The 14,208-nt window shown below is 60.8% G+C and overlaps 2 protein-coding genes across 2 annotated transcripts in view; one reads left to right on the plus strand and one right to left on the minus strand.

Annotated features, from left to right (window-relative positions):
- Positions 1 to 3,168, plus strand: part of LETMD1 (LETM1 domain containing 1) — an 8,796-nt gene extending 5,628 nt beyond the window's left edge. The window contains 3 exon segments of the mRNA XM_048928513.1: positions 820 to 972; positions 1,073 to 1,169; positions 1,705 to 3,168. Of these exon segments, the coding sequence (XP_048784470.1) occupies positions 820 to 972; positions 1,073 to 1,169; positions 1,705 to 1,775 (321 nt within the window). The 3' untranslated portion in view covers positions 1,776 to 3,168.
- A 1,402-nt stretch (positions 3,169 to 4,570) lies between these two features.
- CSRNP2 (cysteine and serine rich nuclear protein 2) lies at positions 4,571 to 9,500 on the minus strand. Its single transcript, XM_048928515.1, is given in 6 exon segments — positions 4,571 to 4,730; positions 4,732 to 4,839; positions 4,841 to 5,434; positions 6,444 to 6,740; positions 7,851 to 8,110; positions 9,350 to 9,500. Coding segments are annotated over 6 exon segments (1,464 nt in total). The 3' UTR covers positions 4,571 to 4,676.
- Positions 9,501 to 14,208: the final 4,708 nt, after the last annotated feature.

Consider the following 14,208-nt stretch of genomic DNA (forward strand, 5'->3'; position numbering starts at 1 on the left):
TGTCCTCTCTGTGCCCTCTGTGCCCCATCCCATGTTGCACCCCGTGCCCCACGCCGTGTCCCAGTCCCGTCTCCTGCCCCGTGCCCTGTTCCATTCCATGACCCGTGTCCCACTCTGGGCCCCATCCCCACACCCTGTGCGCCCTCCCCTGTCCTGCTCCATGTTCCTCTATGTGCCCCATTCCACACCCCCCCCCATGCTGTACCCTGTGCCCCACTCCGTGCCCCTCAGTGCCCTGCCCCACCTCCATGTCCCAATCTGTGCCCCATGCTGTCCCATGCTCACGTCCCACTCCATCCCCACCCCATGCTGTGCTCCAGTGCCCCACTCTGTGCCCCACCCCATGCCCCACATCCTGCTCCACGTCCCCGCTCTGTGCCTCATCCCATGCCCCTCCCTGTGCCCCACCTCATGCCCTGCACCATGCCCCTTCATGCTCTGTTCCCCTCCCTGTGCCATGCCGTGTCCCATCCCATGTCCTGCTCTGTGCCCCTCTCTGTGCCATGCCGTGTCCCATTCCATCCCCACTCTGTGCCGTGCCTCATGTCCTGCTCCATGCCTCGCTCTGTGCCGTTCCCTGTCCAATTCTGTGCCACTGTCCCATGCCCCGTGTCCCATCCCATGTTCCACTCCATGCCATGCCCCATGTCCCAGTCAGTCCCTGCTCCATGCCATGCCTCATGTCCCGTTCCATCCCCACCCCATGCTGCGCTCTGTGCCCCTCTCCGTGCCCCACATCTCCGCTCTGTCCCATGCCCCGTGTCCCACCCTCCCGCACTCCATGCCTGGTGCCTGTCCCCACGCCGTGCCGTCCCGCAGCGGGCGCTGAGCCGCGTGCTGTTCCTGACTCCTCTGCTGCCCGCCATCCTGGTGCGGCGCCGCCTGCATTCCCACCTCCTGGAGATCCGGCACCTGGACCGCGCGCTGGCTCGCCTGGGCCTGGCACAGCTCTCCGAGGAGGAGCTCAGAGCGGTGAGAGACCCCCCGGCTGGGGGTTCGCGGGGGTCCCGGCCTCCTCCCTCGTCCCGCAGTTGGGAATTTTGGGTGCTGACCTCCTTCCTCCCCTCTGCAGGCTTGTTACCTGCGGGGCCTGAACCCCGCGCGGCTGAGCACAGCGCAGTGCAGAGCCTGGCTGGAGCAGTGGCTGAGGCTGTCCTGTGTGCTGCAAGGTGCGTGGGGGGAGGGGGAGAAGGGGAGGGAGCTGTGTGTGTGTGTGTGTGGGGTGGGGGTCCCCCATCCCAGGAGGGGCTCGGGGCTGTGAATGGGGCCCAGGGTGGCTGCTAGGGAGGTGGGAGCAGCCCAGGGTGTGAGTTGGGACTGGGGGGGGCTGCGAGGACTTTCCATTCCAACCATCCCCTGGTTCTGGGATCTTTCAGGGCCCTTTCAGGGCCATCCCAACCCAACCATCCCAACCGAACCATCCCATGGCTTTATGATCTTTCAGGACCCTTCCAACCCTATCTGTGGTTTTGGACCTTTAAGGACCCTTCCAATGCCACCATCCTGTGGTTCTAAGACCTTTCAGGACCTTCCCATCCCAGTCATCCCATGGAATTCAGCCTTTGTCCCCCCCCAACCCGCTCTGAGGGAGGGGATCCCTGTGGGTACAGACTGAGCCCCCCCAACACAGGGGGAAACCAAACAGACCTGAGGGGCTCAATGGGGGGCACAGGACCCCCTCAGCCCCCCTCTCTCCCATTGCAGCCTCCGAGGCGTCCCTGCTGGCCAACAGCATGGTGCTGCTGTCCCTCAACTACGCAGGAGCGAAGCAATGAGCGGCGCTGATCGTCTGCTGTGGCGCTGCTCTGTGCCCCCCACCCCTGGGGGGGTCAGCAGGAGCAGGACGGGAGGCACTGAAGAGTGGAGGATGGCAGCCCTGCGTCCCTGCACCCCGTCAGGGCGATGCCCTGCGCCTCTGTCCGTTCCCCCATGGCTGCTGCAGCACTTTACATGTTTATTGTGGGGGGAACGGGCGTCCCCCCACCCCGCGACCCCCCCAGCAGGGACTGGGCTCAGCTCTGCGCATCGCTGCTCCTCACAGAGGGTTTGGGGCTGGTTGAGGGGACCCTGTGCTCCGCTCTGTGTGGGATCCAGGGGGTCACCGCTGCACTGGGGGGGGAGGGCGGGTACAAATGTCCCCATTCAGGATGTGGGGCCAACGTGGTGTTGAGTTCTGTGCTGGTGTCACCGAGTTCTGCGTTGTGTCACTGAGTTGGACGTGGTCTCATCGAGTTCTGTACTGATGTCATTGAGTTAGATGTGGTGTCATCGAGTTCTGCATTGGTGTTGAGTTTTCATGTGATGTCACCGGGTTTTGACTTGATGTCACTGAGTTCTGCATTTACCATCGAGTTCTGTTCTGGTGTTGCTGAGCTCTTTTGGTGTTGCTGAGTTTTGACGTGACATCATCAGTTCTGCTTTGGCATTGCTGAGTTTCTGCATTGATGTCATTGAATTTGGACTTGATGTCCAGTCCCACATCAGCACTGAGTTTTGATGTCCTCAAGTCCTGCAGTGGCGTTGAGTTCTTGGGGTCGTTGAGTTTTGCCTCGACATCACTGGGTTTTGCACTGGTGCCATTTTCTGCCTGCAGTCATCAAGATTTGCCCTGATGCCATCGAGTTCCACATTGGTGTCGTTGAGTTTTGATGTGATGCCATCACGTTTCCAGCAGTAGATTTCTCTGTTGGTTCCATCGAGTTCTGCACTGGGGTCACTGAGTTCTGGATGGACCCCATCGAGCTCTGACTCTGAACTCAGTTCTGCGTTGGTGTCGTTGAGTTTTGGTCGCGTTTGGTGCAGCGCTGTTGAGCTCTGCCCCTCTGCTCGTTAAGCTGTGCCTCGTTAAGCTCCGTGCTGCTCTGCAAGGAGTGGAGCAGCAGTGTGGCTCGGCCTGTTGTGTGACACCACCGCTGGAGCGCCCCATCCTCAGCCCCATCTCAACCCCATCCCACCCCATCACCATTCCACTCCCACCCCCATCCTATTCCATTCCCAGCCCCATTTCATCCCTATCCCACCCACAACCCCATCCCATCCCCATTTCATCCCATCACCACCCCCATTCTATTCCATCCCCTTTCCATCCCCTTTCCATTCCATCCCTATCCCATTTCACCCACAACCCCATCCCCTCCCATCCCTATTCCATCCCCCACCCCCATCCCACCCTCATTTCATCCCATCCCCACCCCATCCCAACCCCCTTTCCATCCCTATTCCATCCCCATCCCATCCCCATCCCCTCCCCAACCCCCTTCCATCCCCTCCCCACCTCCCTCCCATCCCTCTCCCTATTCCATCCCACCCCATCCCATCCCCATTTCATCCCTATTCCACCCCCATTCCATTCCACCCCCATCCCATCCCCTCCCCACCTCCATCCCATCCCCATTCATTAAAGGCATCCCTCCCCCCCCCCCGCCCCGTTTGTGGCTGAGGCCGGTGCCCCCGTGCCCCCCTCCCCGGCTGCGCTTCCCCTCGCTCTGCGCCCTGCGGCTCGGAGCCTCCTTTATTTGTTACTCTTTAAATATTCTCTTTTTAAATACAGCATTCTCACCGTGGGGAAAAACAAACAAACAAACAAACGAAAACCCAACAAAACAAAACCGTAAAAAAGCCAAAATAATAATAACAGGGAGGACCCGACACAGCTTTGGATTCACAGTGGAATAGAAATGAAAACCGCCGGCGGTGTGCGAGGGAAGAGGGGGGGAAAGCACCCACTGCGCCCGGGGAGGGGGCACAGAGCAGGGGGGGGCAGGGGGAGCGCTTGGAGCTGCTGTGGGAACCGAAGTGTGGGGACGGAGCGGTGCTGCGGGGCACCGGGCGGCCCCTGCCCCAACGCCGCCCCTCGGTTCGGCACGACGGGTCGCAGCTCCTCGGCAGCGGAGAGCGTGGAAGCAAAACGAACCCAAGGGAGAAAAGCACCGCTGTGCCGAGTCGGTCCCGGTTCCGTCTCTGGGGGTCTCAGCCGGGGGGGAGGAGGAGGATGGCAAAACCCGAAGCTCCGGCGCTGGGAGCGCAGAGCGGGGCTGCAGTCCTGGGGACGGGCGGACGGCTGCGGGTCGTGGGGGTGAAAGCGGTGAGCAAAGGGGGTCGGAGCGGTTCCAGGAGCGTCCGTGTCTGCGTTCTCACCCCTCTTTGTGCAACTGGAGCGGCTGTGGGGCTCCCTGTGGGGGGGGGGGGAGGCGCTGGGCTGCGGTGCGGCCCCGTAAACATTCAGCACGTTAAAAACACAGAATAATTAAAAAACAAAAATACAAAAAAAGAATAATTAAAAAACCCAAAAGATACAAAAAAGAAAACAAAACAAAACAAAAAAAAAAAAAAAAAAAAAAAAAACAAACCACCCCAAAGTCTTCTGTGCCCAAAACAAAAAGGAGGAGGGGCCGTGGGTGGGCAGCGGGGGGAAGCAGGCACCGCTGAGCACAGGGCGCCCCAAGCAGCTCCGCGGGGACGCGGCCCACGGTGTCCGTGCGTCTGTCCGTCTCGGTGCCCCAAGCAGGACTGCAGCCCCACGGGCTCCGTGTCTGCGCGTCTGTCCGTCCGTCCCCTCGGCGCTCCGCGTGCCGCCATCCGTTCGAACGGTCCCCGCTCCTCCTCCCTTCCCTCCCTCCCCGTTTGGGGCAGCGCCGCGCCGTGGAATCTCCTCAATAAATAACGGGCGGGGGGCTTCACACCCCCCGGGGGGGCTCCTCGGGGCCGGGCACCTCGCTGGGCGCCGGGGGGGCCGAGCGACGCAGCGCAGCTCTGCGCGCCCTCCGGCCCCGCGCCCTTCGCCCCGTCCCCTTTGCTCGGGGCGGCGCGGCTGCACGGCGCTGCGGGGGGCCGCGGCGTCGGTCCCGGTGTCCTTGGGGCGCTCGTCGGCACCATTCTCGCCCTTGGGGCCCGGCGCGGAGCGCGGCTCCACCTGGTAGTACAGCAGCGGAGCGGCGTTCAAGTAGGGCTGCGCGGCCGCCGGCTGCTCGGCGCCGTCGGCGAAGCAGAGCACGGAGGATCCCGGCGGCAGCTGCGCTTGGATGAGGATGGGGGCCGCCAACCCCGGGCACAGCGCCTCCGGCACGGCCAGCGGCTCCTCCAGGATGCAGACGCCGACGCTCTCCACGCCGGAGCCGCCGCTGGAGTCTTCCTCGGCCTTCAGCCTCTCCAGCTCCTCGGCGGTCTGCAGGTGCATGACGGCCGTCTCGTTCTCGGCCATGAACTCCTGGAAGTCCTGCGTCTCGGGGGGCTGCGTGCCGGGGGGCCACGAGCTGCCGGCGCCCTGCAGCTCCTCGTCGCCGGGCCGCGCGCTTTGCCGCTTGTTCTCCAGCTCCAGCTTCATGATGGTGTGGAGGTAGTGAGTCCGCACGCGGATGGGGTTGAACTCGATGCGGCCGGCCATGTTCCCGCAGCCGTCCCGCGAGCAGCCGCAGGGGAAGGACATGCGGTCCACCTGTGGGGAGAGCGAGGCTGGGGGAAGCGCTGCTCTGCCTCCGGCCCGACGCAGCGCCCCGAACAGAGAAGGAGCTCCAAGGATGAAGTTGCAGTGGCCAACAGGGTGACTGTGAGCCAGCACTGCGTGCTGCAGGCCAACGGGTTGACCAACGGTTGACCAACAGGTTGACCAACGGGTGATGGTGAGGCTGCAGTGCACGCCGGTGGCCAAGAACACCAACGGCAGCCTGGTTGGCCAATGGGTGATCACTGGTTGGCCAATGGTTGACTGCAGGCCATCAGTGTGCCCTTGTGGCCAAGAACACCAGCGGGCTGCTGGTTGGCCAATGGTTGACCACGAACCAGTGAGTGCAGCCCAGCAGCCAAAAATACCAATGGGTTTCTGCTTGGCCAAGAGTTGGCAAACAGTTCACAGAATCACAGAATGGTTCGGATGGAAGGGAGCTCAAGGATCACGGAGCTCCAACCCCCCGCCACATGCAGGGCCACCAACCTCCACATTTCACAGCAGCCCAGGCTGCCCAGGGCCCCATCCAGCCTGGCCTCCAACACCTCCAGGGATGGACGGGGCATCACAGCCTCTCTGGGCAGCTGTTCAGCCCCCTCACCGCTCTCACAGCACACAACTTCCCTGACATCCAACCTCCAGCTGCCCTCCAGTTGCCCACAAACCATCAGCGTGACCTCATGGCCAACAGTTGACCACAGGGTGATTGTGAGCCAGTAGCGCGTCCTGGTTGGCCAACAACTGACCACAAGGCCCTCAGAGCCAAGAAGGCCAATGCCGTACCATTGGCCAGCAGCTGACCACAAGCCAGCAGCGTGCCCCGGTGGCCAAGAAGTCCAAAGGTTCCCTGGGGGCACTGCGGCACGTGGCCAGCAGAGCAGGGAGGCGCTCCTTTCTGGAGAGATCCAAACCTGCCCTGCCCCAGTGCCGTGCCTCTGCTCTGGGGGTTGGACAGAGGACCCCCGAGGTCCCTTGCAGCCCTCTACCACTCGTCACTCACCTGGCACTTGATGCCCGCCTGGCTGCAGGCGCAGGCCTCGGGGTCGCAGTACAGGCGGCAGTCGCAGCCGCACTCCTCTCGCGACAGCCGGATGGCGCGCAGCTCCTGCTTCTCCTCGGCGTCGATGCGGTGCACGCCGGAGGCACGGAGCAGCGCCCGCCGCTGCTTGGTGGGCAGGGGCTGCAGGAAGAAGTAGTCATCCACCTCCACGTTCTCCACGTCGATGTCGTCGTCTGAGATGTCCTCCAGCGTCAGCCCTTCTGCCTCCTCCGACTCCACCGTGCCGTTCTTGGTGAGCTGCGGGGTCAGGTCAGCGCTCAGCGCCGTGCTGGGAGGCTGCGGACCCCCGGCACGGCGTGTGCTGCAGAATCATTAAGTTTGGAAGTCTGAGATCACCCAGTCCGACCCCAACCCATCCCAGACACAGCAGGAAGGAGCGCGCCGTGTCTGCGGGACCCCGCATCTGCAATAAAGGCAGGAAAGCAACGCCGCAGTGCTCAGGAGGGCACCTCTGCCTCCTTCCCTCCGTGCTGCAAACGGCTCAAGGAAAAGGAGGTCACTGCTTCCCAAAATATCGGGGCTTGGAGAGAGCTGAGAGGCAGCTGCAGGGTTTGGGATTGGAACAAAGCTAGAAATCGCAACAGAAACGTTTCGAGGAGGGGGGGAAGCAGCAAGAAACCTCATGAGAAACGTGGGGACTGATCCCCATCACCACCCCATCCATAACGCACTCCCCATCGATAGCTTAAGTGGCAGAAAAAGTTCAATTTAACAAAAGACTTAAAAAAGAAGTGTTGGCTCTGCATCTCTCTGCCAAACGTTGTCATGGCAGCAGCAGCCTGATTAATCCCAGGGCTGTGTCACATTAAATGAAGCCCAACCCCAGACAACGCCTGAGGGAACCCATAACGAGGTCAGGATGGGAAAAGGGTTGAGCTGGGATTTGATCTCAGGTACCACAACCTTCCAGACTGGAATTTCCAGCAGAGAAGTTTGGAAGGGGAACTGTGGAGAAGGACCAGAGTGACCAGGAGCCAGCAGTGCGCCCTGGTGGCCAAGATGGCCGACAACGTTCTGGGTGGCCGGTGGTTGAGGAACAGCCAGCCAACGGTTGACAAGCAGTTGGCCAATGGTTGACCATGAGCTGACCAATGGTTGACAAGTGGCTGATCGTGGACCAGAAGCGTGTTCTCATTGGCCAACTGCTGACCAACAGCCGATCAATGGTTGACCGTGAGCCAACAGCGCGCCCTGGTCGACCAACGGTTGACCAACAGCTGACAATCAGCTGACAAACAAGTGACCACGAACCAGCAGGGCGTCCTCGCTGCCCAACTGTTGACCAAGGGCTGACAGGTGGTCGACCACAACCCAGCAGCACCCAAAAAGGGCGATGCCCGATCCTACCTTCATCTTCTTGGCGTGCAGCTTCTCCTCCTTGAGGTGCTCACGCAGGATCTCACGGTGGTTCACCTCCTGCTCCTGTGCAAACTCGCACAGCGTGTAGCTGCGCACCGAGTTGTGCCGCGGGGCCATGCCAAGCGAGCTGCCACCCTGGCTGGGCACGCTGGTGAAGCCCTGGCGCCGGGCGAAGTAATACACCGTCACCTGGTCGAAGCGCACATTCTTCCTGCGCAGCTGCTTCTGCCTCTTCAGGATGGAGGTGGCTGCAAGGAGGGAGGACGAGGGAATGGGAACGGGAGCCCCGGCGCCTCCCAGTGCAATGGGTTGGGGTGGGAGGGAGCTTTGCTGCAGCCCTGAGCAGGTGTCGGCAACCGAGCCGTGCCCACATGGGCTGCGTGCTTCCTTCTGATACTGTCAGGACAAACCCCATTAATCCCAATGCCTCGTTAATTCCGTTATCGTGAGGTATTGCAGTAGGGGAGGCGCCAGCGGGATCCTGGTTTGAGGATGAAGGCGTGCGATTGCGAGGGGCGTGCATGGGGGGAGCAAAGCCAGCACCCCCTCACAGCCAGGGTCTGTCCCCACCCCTGTCCCACCCCCACACCCTGTCCCCTCGTCTGTCCCCATCCCCTGTGCTCCATCCCCTCCCTGTCACTGTTTCCTGTCCCCTCACTCACTGTTCACTGTCTCTGTGTCCCATCCCCATCCCTGTCCCCTCACTTTGTCATCACGCTCTGTCCCCTTCACTTTGACACTCTTTCCTGTCCCCATACCCTATCCCCTCCCCATCACCGTTTGCTGTCCCCATGTCTTATCCCTATCCCATGTCCCCATCCACGTCCCCTCACTCTGCCACTCTTTGCTGTCCCCATCCCCGCTCTTGTCCCCTCATTGTCACTGTGCCCACCTCCATTTCCATCCCTCATCCCCAGTCCTTTCATTACCACTATTTGCTGTCCCCATGTCACATCCCCACGCCATGCCCTCACTGTCACTGTTCAGTCCCCACACTCCATCCCCTCACTCTGTCACTGTTTACTCTCCACGTTCCCAAGGAAACTCAGGGAAGAAGCCACTGCCCCCATCCCCATCCCCCCATCCCCACTCCTACACCCCATCACCCATCCCCACCCACTCACGGATGGAGCCACTGCCCCCATCCCCATCACCCATCCCTGTCCCATCCCATCACCCATCCCCATCCCCACACCCCATCTCACTCACGGATCCTTACACCCCATCCCTGTCCCACTCACAGATGAAGCCACTGCCCTCATCCCCACACCCCATATAACCCATCCCCATAACCCACCCCAGCCCTCATCCCACTCACGGATGAAGCCACTGCCCCCATTCCCACACTCCATCCCCACCCCTACACCCCATCCCCATGCCCCATAACCCATCCCCATCCTCATAACCCATCCCTGTCCCCATCCCACTCATGGATGAAGCCCCTGCCCCCATCCCCACACCCCATCACCCCCCCCCATCCCACTCACGGATGAATCCACTGGAGCTGGAGGGGTTGACGCTGTCGCAGCTGTCGGCGCTGTCGCTGTTGGAGATTTCATCATCCGAGTTGGACGCCGGGGATCCCACATCTGCATCCTCAAACTTCCTCTTGAGGCGGCCGCTCGCGATCGCGTCCATCGGGATCGCATGGAGCTGCGGCACGCGGTGCGCGGGGGGGAGGAACGGCCGCCCGGCTCAGCGGGGACCTGCGGGATGGGGACCGTGGTGGTGGGGGTCCAGGGGTGCCCCCTACCCAGAGCAGCACCGCTCGGCAGCGCCGGGCCCACAGTGCAGGGACGGGCAAAGCCGCCGAGCTCGCCGCTCTCTGCATCTCCTTCACCAAAACGTGGGAGCGTGGCACAGTGTCAGCGCGCAGCGGAGCCCAGCAGCAGAGCTGAGCTGTGGGGACGCCGCTGGGTTGCGGGATTTGGGGAGAGGGGGAACAGCAGAGCTGAAGGCGAGGCGCTCGGCCCCGCTCCGCTTTGTGCCGTCGCCACAGCAGCGCCGGTTCTCATGGCAACGGAACAAACGGCTCTGGAGAAAGCTGCCGGCGTCCGTCTGTCTGTCCGTCATCCACCCCCTCCAGCTCTCATCCTTCCGTCCATCCATCATCTGTTCAACCGTCCACCCTTCCATCAGCCCAGCCGTTCTCCATTCGCCCTTCTGTCTGTCCATCCTCCTGTCTGTCCATCCCTCTGTCATCCTATCATCCATCCATCCGTCGCCCGTCTGTCTGTCCATCCCTCTGTCATCCCAGTCCTCCCCCTTTCCGTCCACCCGACATTCATCCGTCCATTCCTCCCTCATCCCATTTGTTCATCCTTCTGTCCACCCATCATGTGCCCATTTGTCCATCCCTCCATCATCCATCTGTCCATCCCTCCATCTGTCTGTCCATCCATCATCTGCCCCTCTACCCATCCTTCCATCAGCCCATCTATCTCCTCATCCTCCTGTCCGTCTATCCCTCCCCCCATCCATTCTTCATCCGTCCTTCTGTCCATCCACCCCTCCATCCATCTGTCCATCCCTCCACCATCCCATCCATCCTTCATCTCCCTGTGCACCTCCTCGCGCTGCCACCTCCAACCCAGGTGTGACAAAGGGGGGTAGGGACACAATTGACACCGGGCTCCGGCTGCAGCTCCTCTCCCAGAATGAGAGGGAGAGCTTGGGAGAGCATTCCAGGCACAGAGCGACTGGCAGCAACGCTACAGCGTCTGGGCTCTGCAGGAACAACGGAGCTCTCACTTAGCAGCCTGGAGTTGGGCTGGTGGCATCAATGGCTCTGCTCTGTTTCCAGTGAGAGGGAATCGGATCAAAGAGGGAAAACGGCTCCTTTCCCCGTGGAGCTCAGCACCAAAAGCTTTGCTGCCACCCAACAGCGCTTCTCCTCCTTCCCTCCGTTAAACTGTGCTGAAAGGAGCTCAGCTGGAAAGATTCGTTCCTCTACATCCTGCAGCTTGGGAGCAGGGCTGCAGGATGAGGGATGCTCTGCATCCCACTGCCAGGCTCCAAACCTTCACCTGTCAGCAGAGCTGCTTGGTGAGCCTGGCTTCGTTCTGCTGACTGCCAGCCAGCTGTGTGCACCATTGGCCAAGAATGCAACCCGTGTCCTCGCTGCTCAGTGGCTGACCATGAGCCAGCAGCGCTTCCTGGTGGCCAACAACACCAACGGTGTCCTGGATAACCAACAGCTGACCGACGGTTGGCCCAAAGCTGACCATGAGGCAGCAGTTCTGGTGGCCAAGAAGACCAATGATATCCTGGTTGACCAGCGGTTGGACAATGGTTGACCGTGAGCTGGAAGTTACGGCCCTGTGGCCAAGGGTTGATCAACAGCTGATGGTGGCCAAGAACACCAGTGGTGTCCTGGTTGACCAACAGTTGGCCAACGGTTGACCAAAAGCTGACCACAAGCCAGCAGCATGCTCCAGAGGCCAAGAAAGCCAATGGTGGCCAACTGGTTGACCAAGGGCTGTCCAACAGTGTGATCACAAGCCAGCAGCGTGCCCTGGTAGCCAGGATAGCCAATAGTGGCCAACAGGTTGACCAGTGGTTGACTACGGGGTGACCATGAGCCAGCAGCATGCCCTGGTGGCCACCAGTTCCCTGGAGATGGCTGCGCAGAGCACAGCTGGCAGGGCAGGGAGCTGCTCCCACCTCTGCTCTGCACTGGGGAGGCCCCATCCGGAGCACTGGGCCCGGCGCCGGGCTCTCCAGTTTAGGGCAGACTGGGAGGTGCTGGATGAGGACCTGAGGAGGTTCCTTCCAGCTGCCACAGCTCCAGGAGTTTTGGGTGCTGCTCCCCCAAAGTGCTGCAGAACATCCCAGGGCTGCTGGGAGGAGCGGGGGGGGAAAGACAGAGCGAGCAGCAAGTCCAAACCCCACAAATAAAGCAGAAAACCAGGGGGCAACCACTGACAGGGCTACAGGACACAGCTCTGCTCCTCTGGCACAGAGGATTGCCTGCAGGATTCGCCTCTTATCCCCACAGCTGAGGATTTAAGAACTGCACCACTGCAGGGATGCTGAGAGGGGCAGATTCCTCCTTGGGGGTCAGGGCTGCCTCCTTTGGGATCCGTGTTCCTACAGCTGAGCCCCACGGATGTTCTGGGCTGCAGCTCCACAGCAGCAGCAGTACTTACACAACACGCATCGCAATGAGCAGCGGAGCCCGGCCCCAAATTGCAGCGCTGCCGGCAGGTGTGGGGAGACCGTGTGGCCCCAAAAAACAGGGGGGAGTAAGGAAAGGGTCCTAAAAAGCTGGGGGTAAAAAACAGGGAGGTCCTAAAAAGCTGGAGACTAAAGGAAAGGGGTCCCAAAAAGGAAGGGGGGGGTCCCAAAAAGGAAGGGGATAAGAAGGGCAACCCCAAAAAGCAGTGGGACAAAAAGGGGCAGCCCCGAAGGTGGGGGGGGGGGCTAAAGGAGGCAGGGTCCTAAAAAGCAGGGGTCTGGAGGAGAGAGGAGCAAAAAGGGAGCCCCTCAAAAAGGAGGCTAAAGGAAGGGGAGCCCAAAACAATAGGAGCAAAAGGGTGATCCCAAAAAACAGGGGGCTAAAGGAAGGAGCCCCCCAGAGCAAAGATGGGGGGGGGCAAAAGGGGAGGCGCCCTCACAGCGGGTTGCACCAGGCCCTGCAGTATGGGAGGGTGGGGGGCTGACCTCAGAACCCAGCTCAGACCCCACCAGGGTCCCCATCCCCATGGCAGGGCCCCGAGGACCCCCACCCGCCCCTGATTGTCCCTCACTCAGGGTCTCCTCTGCTCCCTTCCCACCTGAGGCACTTTTTTGGGGTCACCCCACACAGCCCCATTGTTAGCACCCCCCCACAGCCCCTAAAGCCCACTTTCAACGCTCCCATCCCCTGCATGGCTACCACAGCCCCTATAGGCCTCCTATCTCCCCAGAGAGCCCCATTTTAAGACACCCCCCACCCCCTACAAGCCTCTGATCCCCCTTGCAGCAAACACATTTCCTAGAGGCCTCCCATAACCCCTACAGGTTCCCCTCTTCAAGGCTCCCATTCCCTATAGGCCCCTACATCCCCCCCACATCCCCTATAAGCTTCCATTCTTACGGACCCCCTCCCCTGCAGCCCCCATCAGCCTCCTGTAGACTTTCATTTTAAGGCCCCCTACACTCCCTACAGGCCTCCTATTGCCCCTATATATTTCCACCTCTACTACCAGCACCCCCTAAAGATCCCCTATAGCCCCACAGGCCTCCATCTCCAAGCCCCCTCCCCCCTCCTCCCTCCCACAGACCTCCTACATCCCTTACAGGCTCCTATTTTTAAGGACCCCATCCCCCTATAGTCCTCCTATGCCCCATATAGGCTGCCACCTCAAAGACCTCCCTCACCCATCCCCTACGGGCCTCCTACACCCCCTACAGACCCCCATTTCAAGGCCCCTCAGCCCCCATAGGCCCCCTATTGCTGCCATGGGCCCCCCATCCCCTCTTTAAGGCAATCACCTCCTCTAGCCCTTATAGGCTCTCTATGCACACCCCCCACCCCACAGGCCTCTTATGGCTTCTATCATTTCCTCTTAAACCCCCTCCCAACTGACCCCCCCCCCCACTCCCTACACACTTCCATATTTAAGGTCTCTATGTTATCTGTAAGCCTCCATACGTACCCTTACAGACATCTTATATTCCCCATAGCCTCCCTCTCCCCAAGACCCCAAGCCCTACACATCTCCTATAGGCCTCCATCTTCAAGGCCCTCATCCCCTCTATGCCTCCATCCTTTTCGCCCTCACCCCTTACAGACCTCCTACAGCCTCTATAGACTGCCATTCTCCAGGCCCCCCATCCCCTACAGGCCTCCATCTTCAAGGCCATCATCCCCCCCCATCGCCAATATCTCTCTATCTTTAAAACCCTCACCCCTTACAGACCTCCTACAGCCCCTATAGGCTCCTATTCTCCAGGACCCCCCATCCCCTGTAGGCCTCCTACAACCCCTATGAGCCCCCTGCATCCCCAATATCACCCCCCCATCCCCTATAGCCCTCCACCTTTAAGACCCTCACCTCTTACAGACCTCCCGCGGTCCCTATAGGATCCCACACTCCAGGCCCCCCATCCCCTACAGGCCTCCTGCATTCCCATAGGCCCCATTATACCCTTCCATCTTCAAGGCCATCATTCCCCTACATCCCTCCATCTTTAAAGCCCTCACCTTGTAACCTCCCATAGGCTCCCATTTTCCAGGCCCCCCAACCCTGCAGTCCTCCTACAAACCCTATGAGCCCCCTGCATCCCCAATACCCCCCCCACCCCTTACAGCCCTCCACCTTTAAGACCCTCACCTCTTACAGACCTCCTAAGGCCCCTACAG

This window comes from Lagopus muta, chromosome 28 (genome assembly GCF_023343835.1).
Source record: "Lagopus muta isolate bLagMut1 chromosome 28, bLagMut1 primary, whole genome shotgun sequence".
Lineage (NCBI taxonomy): Eukaryota > Metazoa > Chordata > Aves > Galliformes > Phasianidae > Lagopus > Lagopus muta.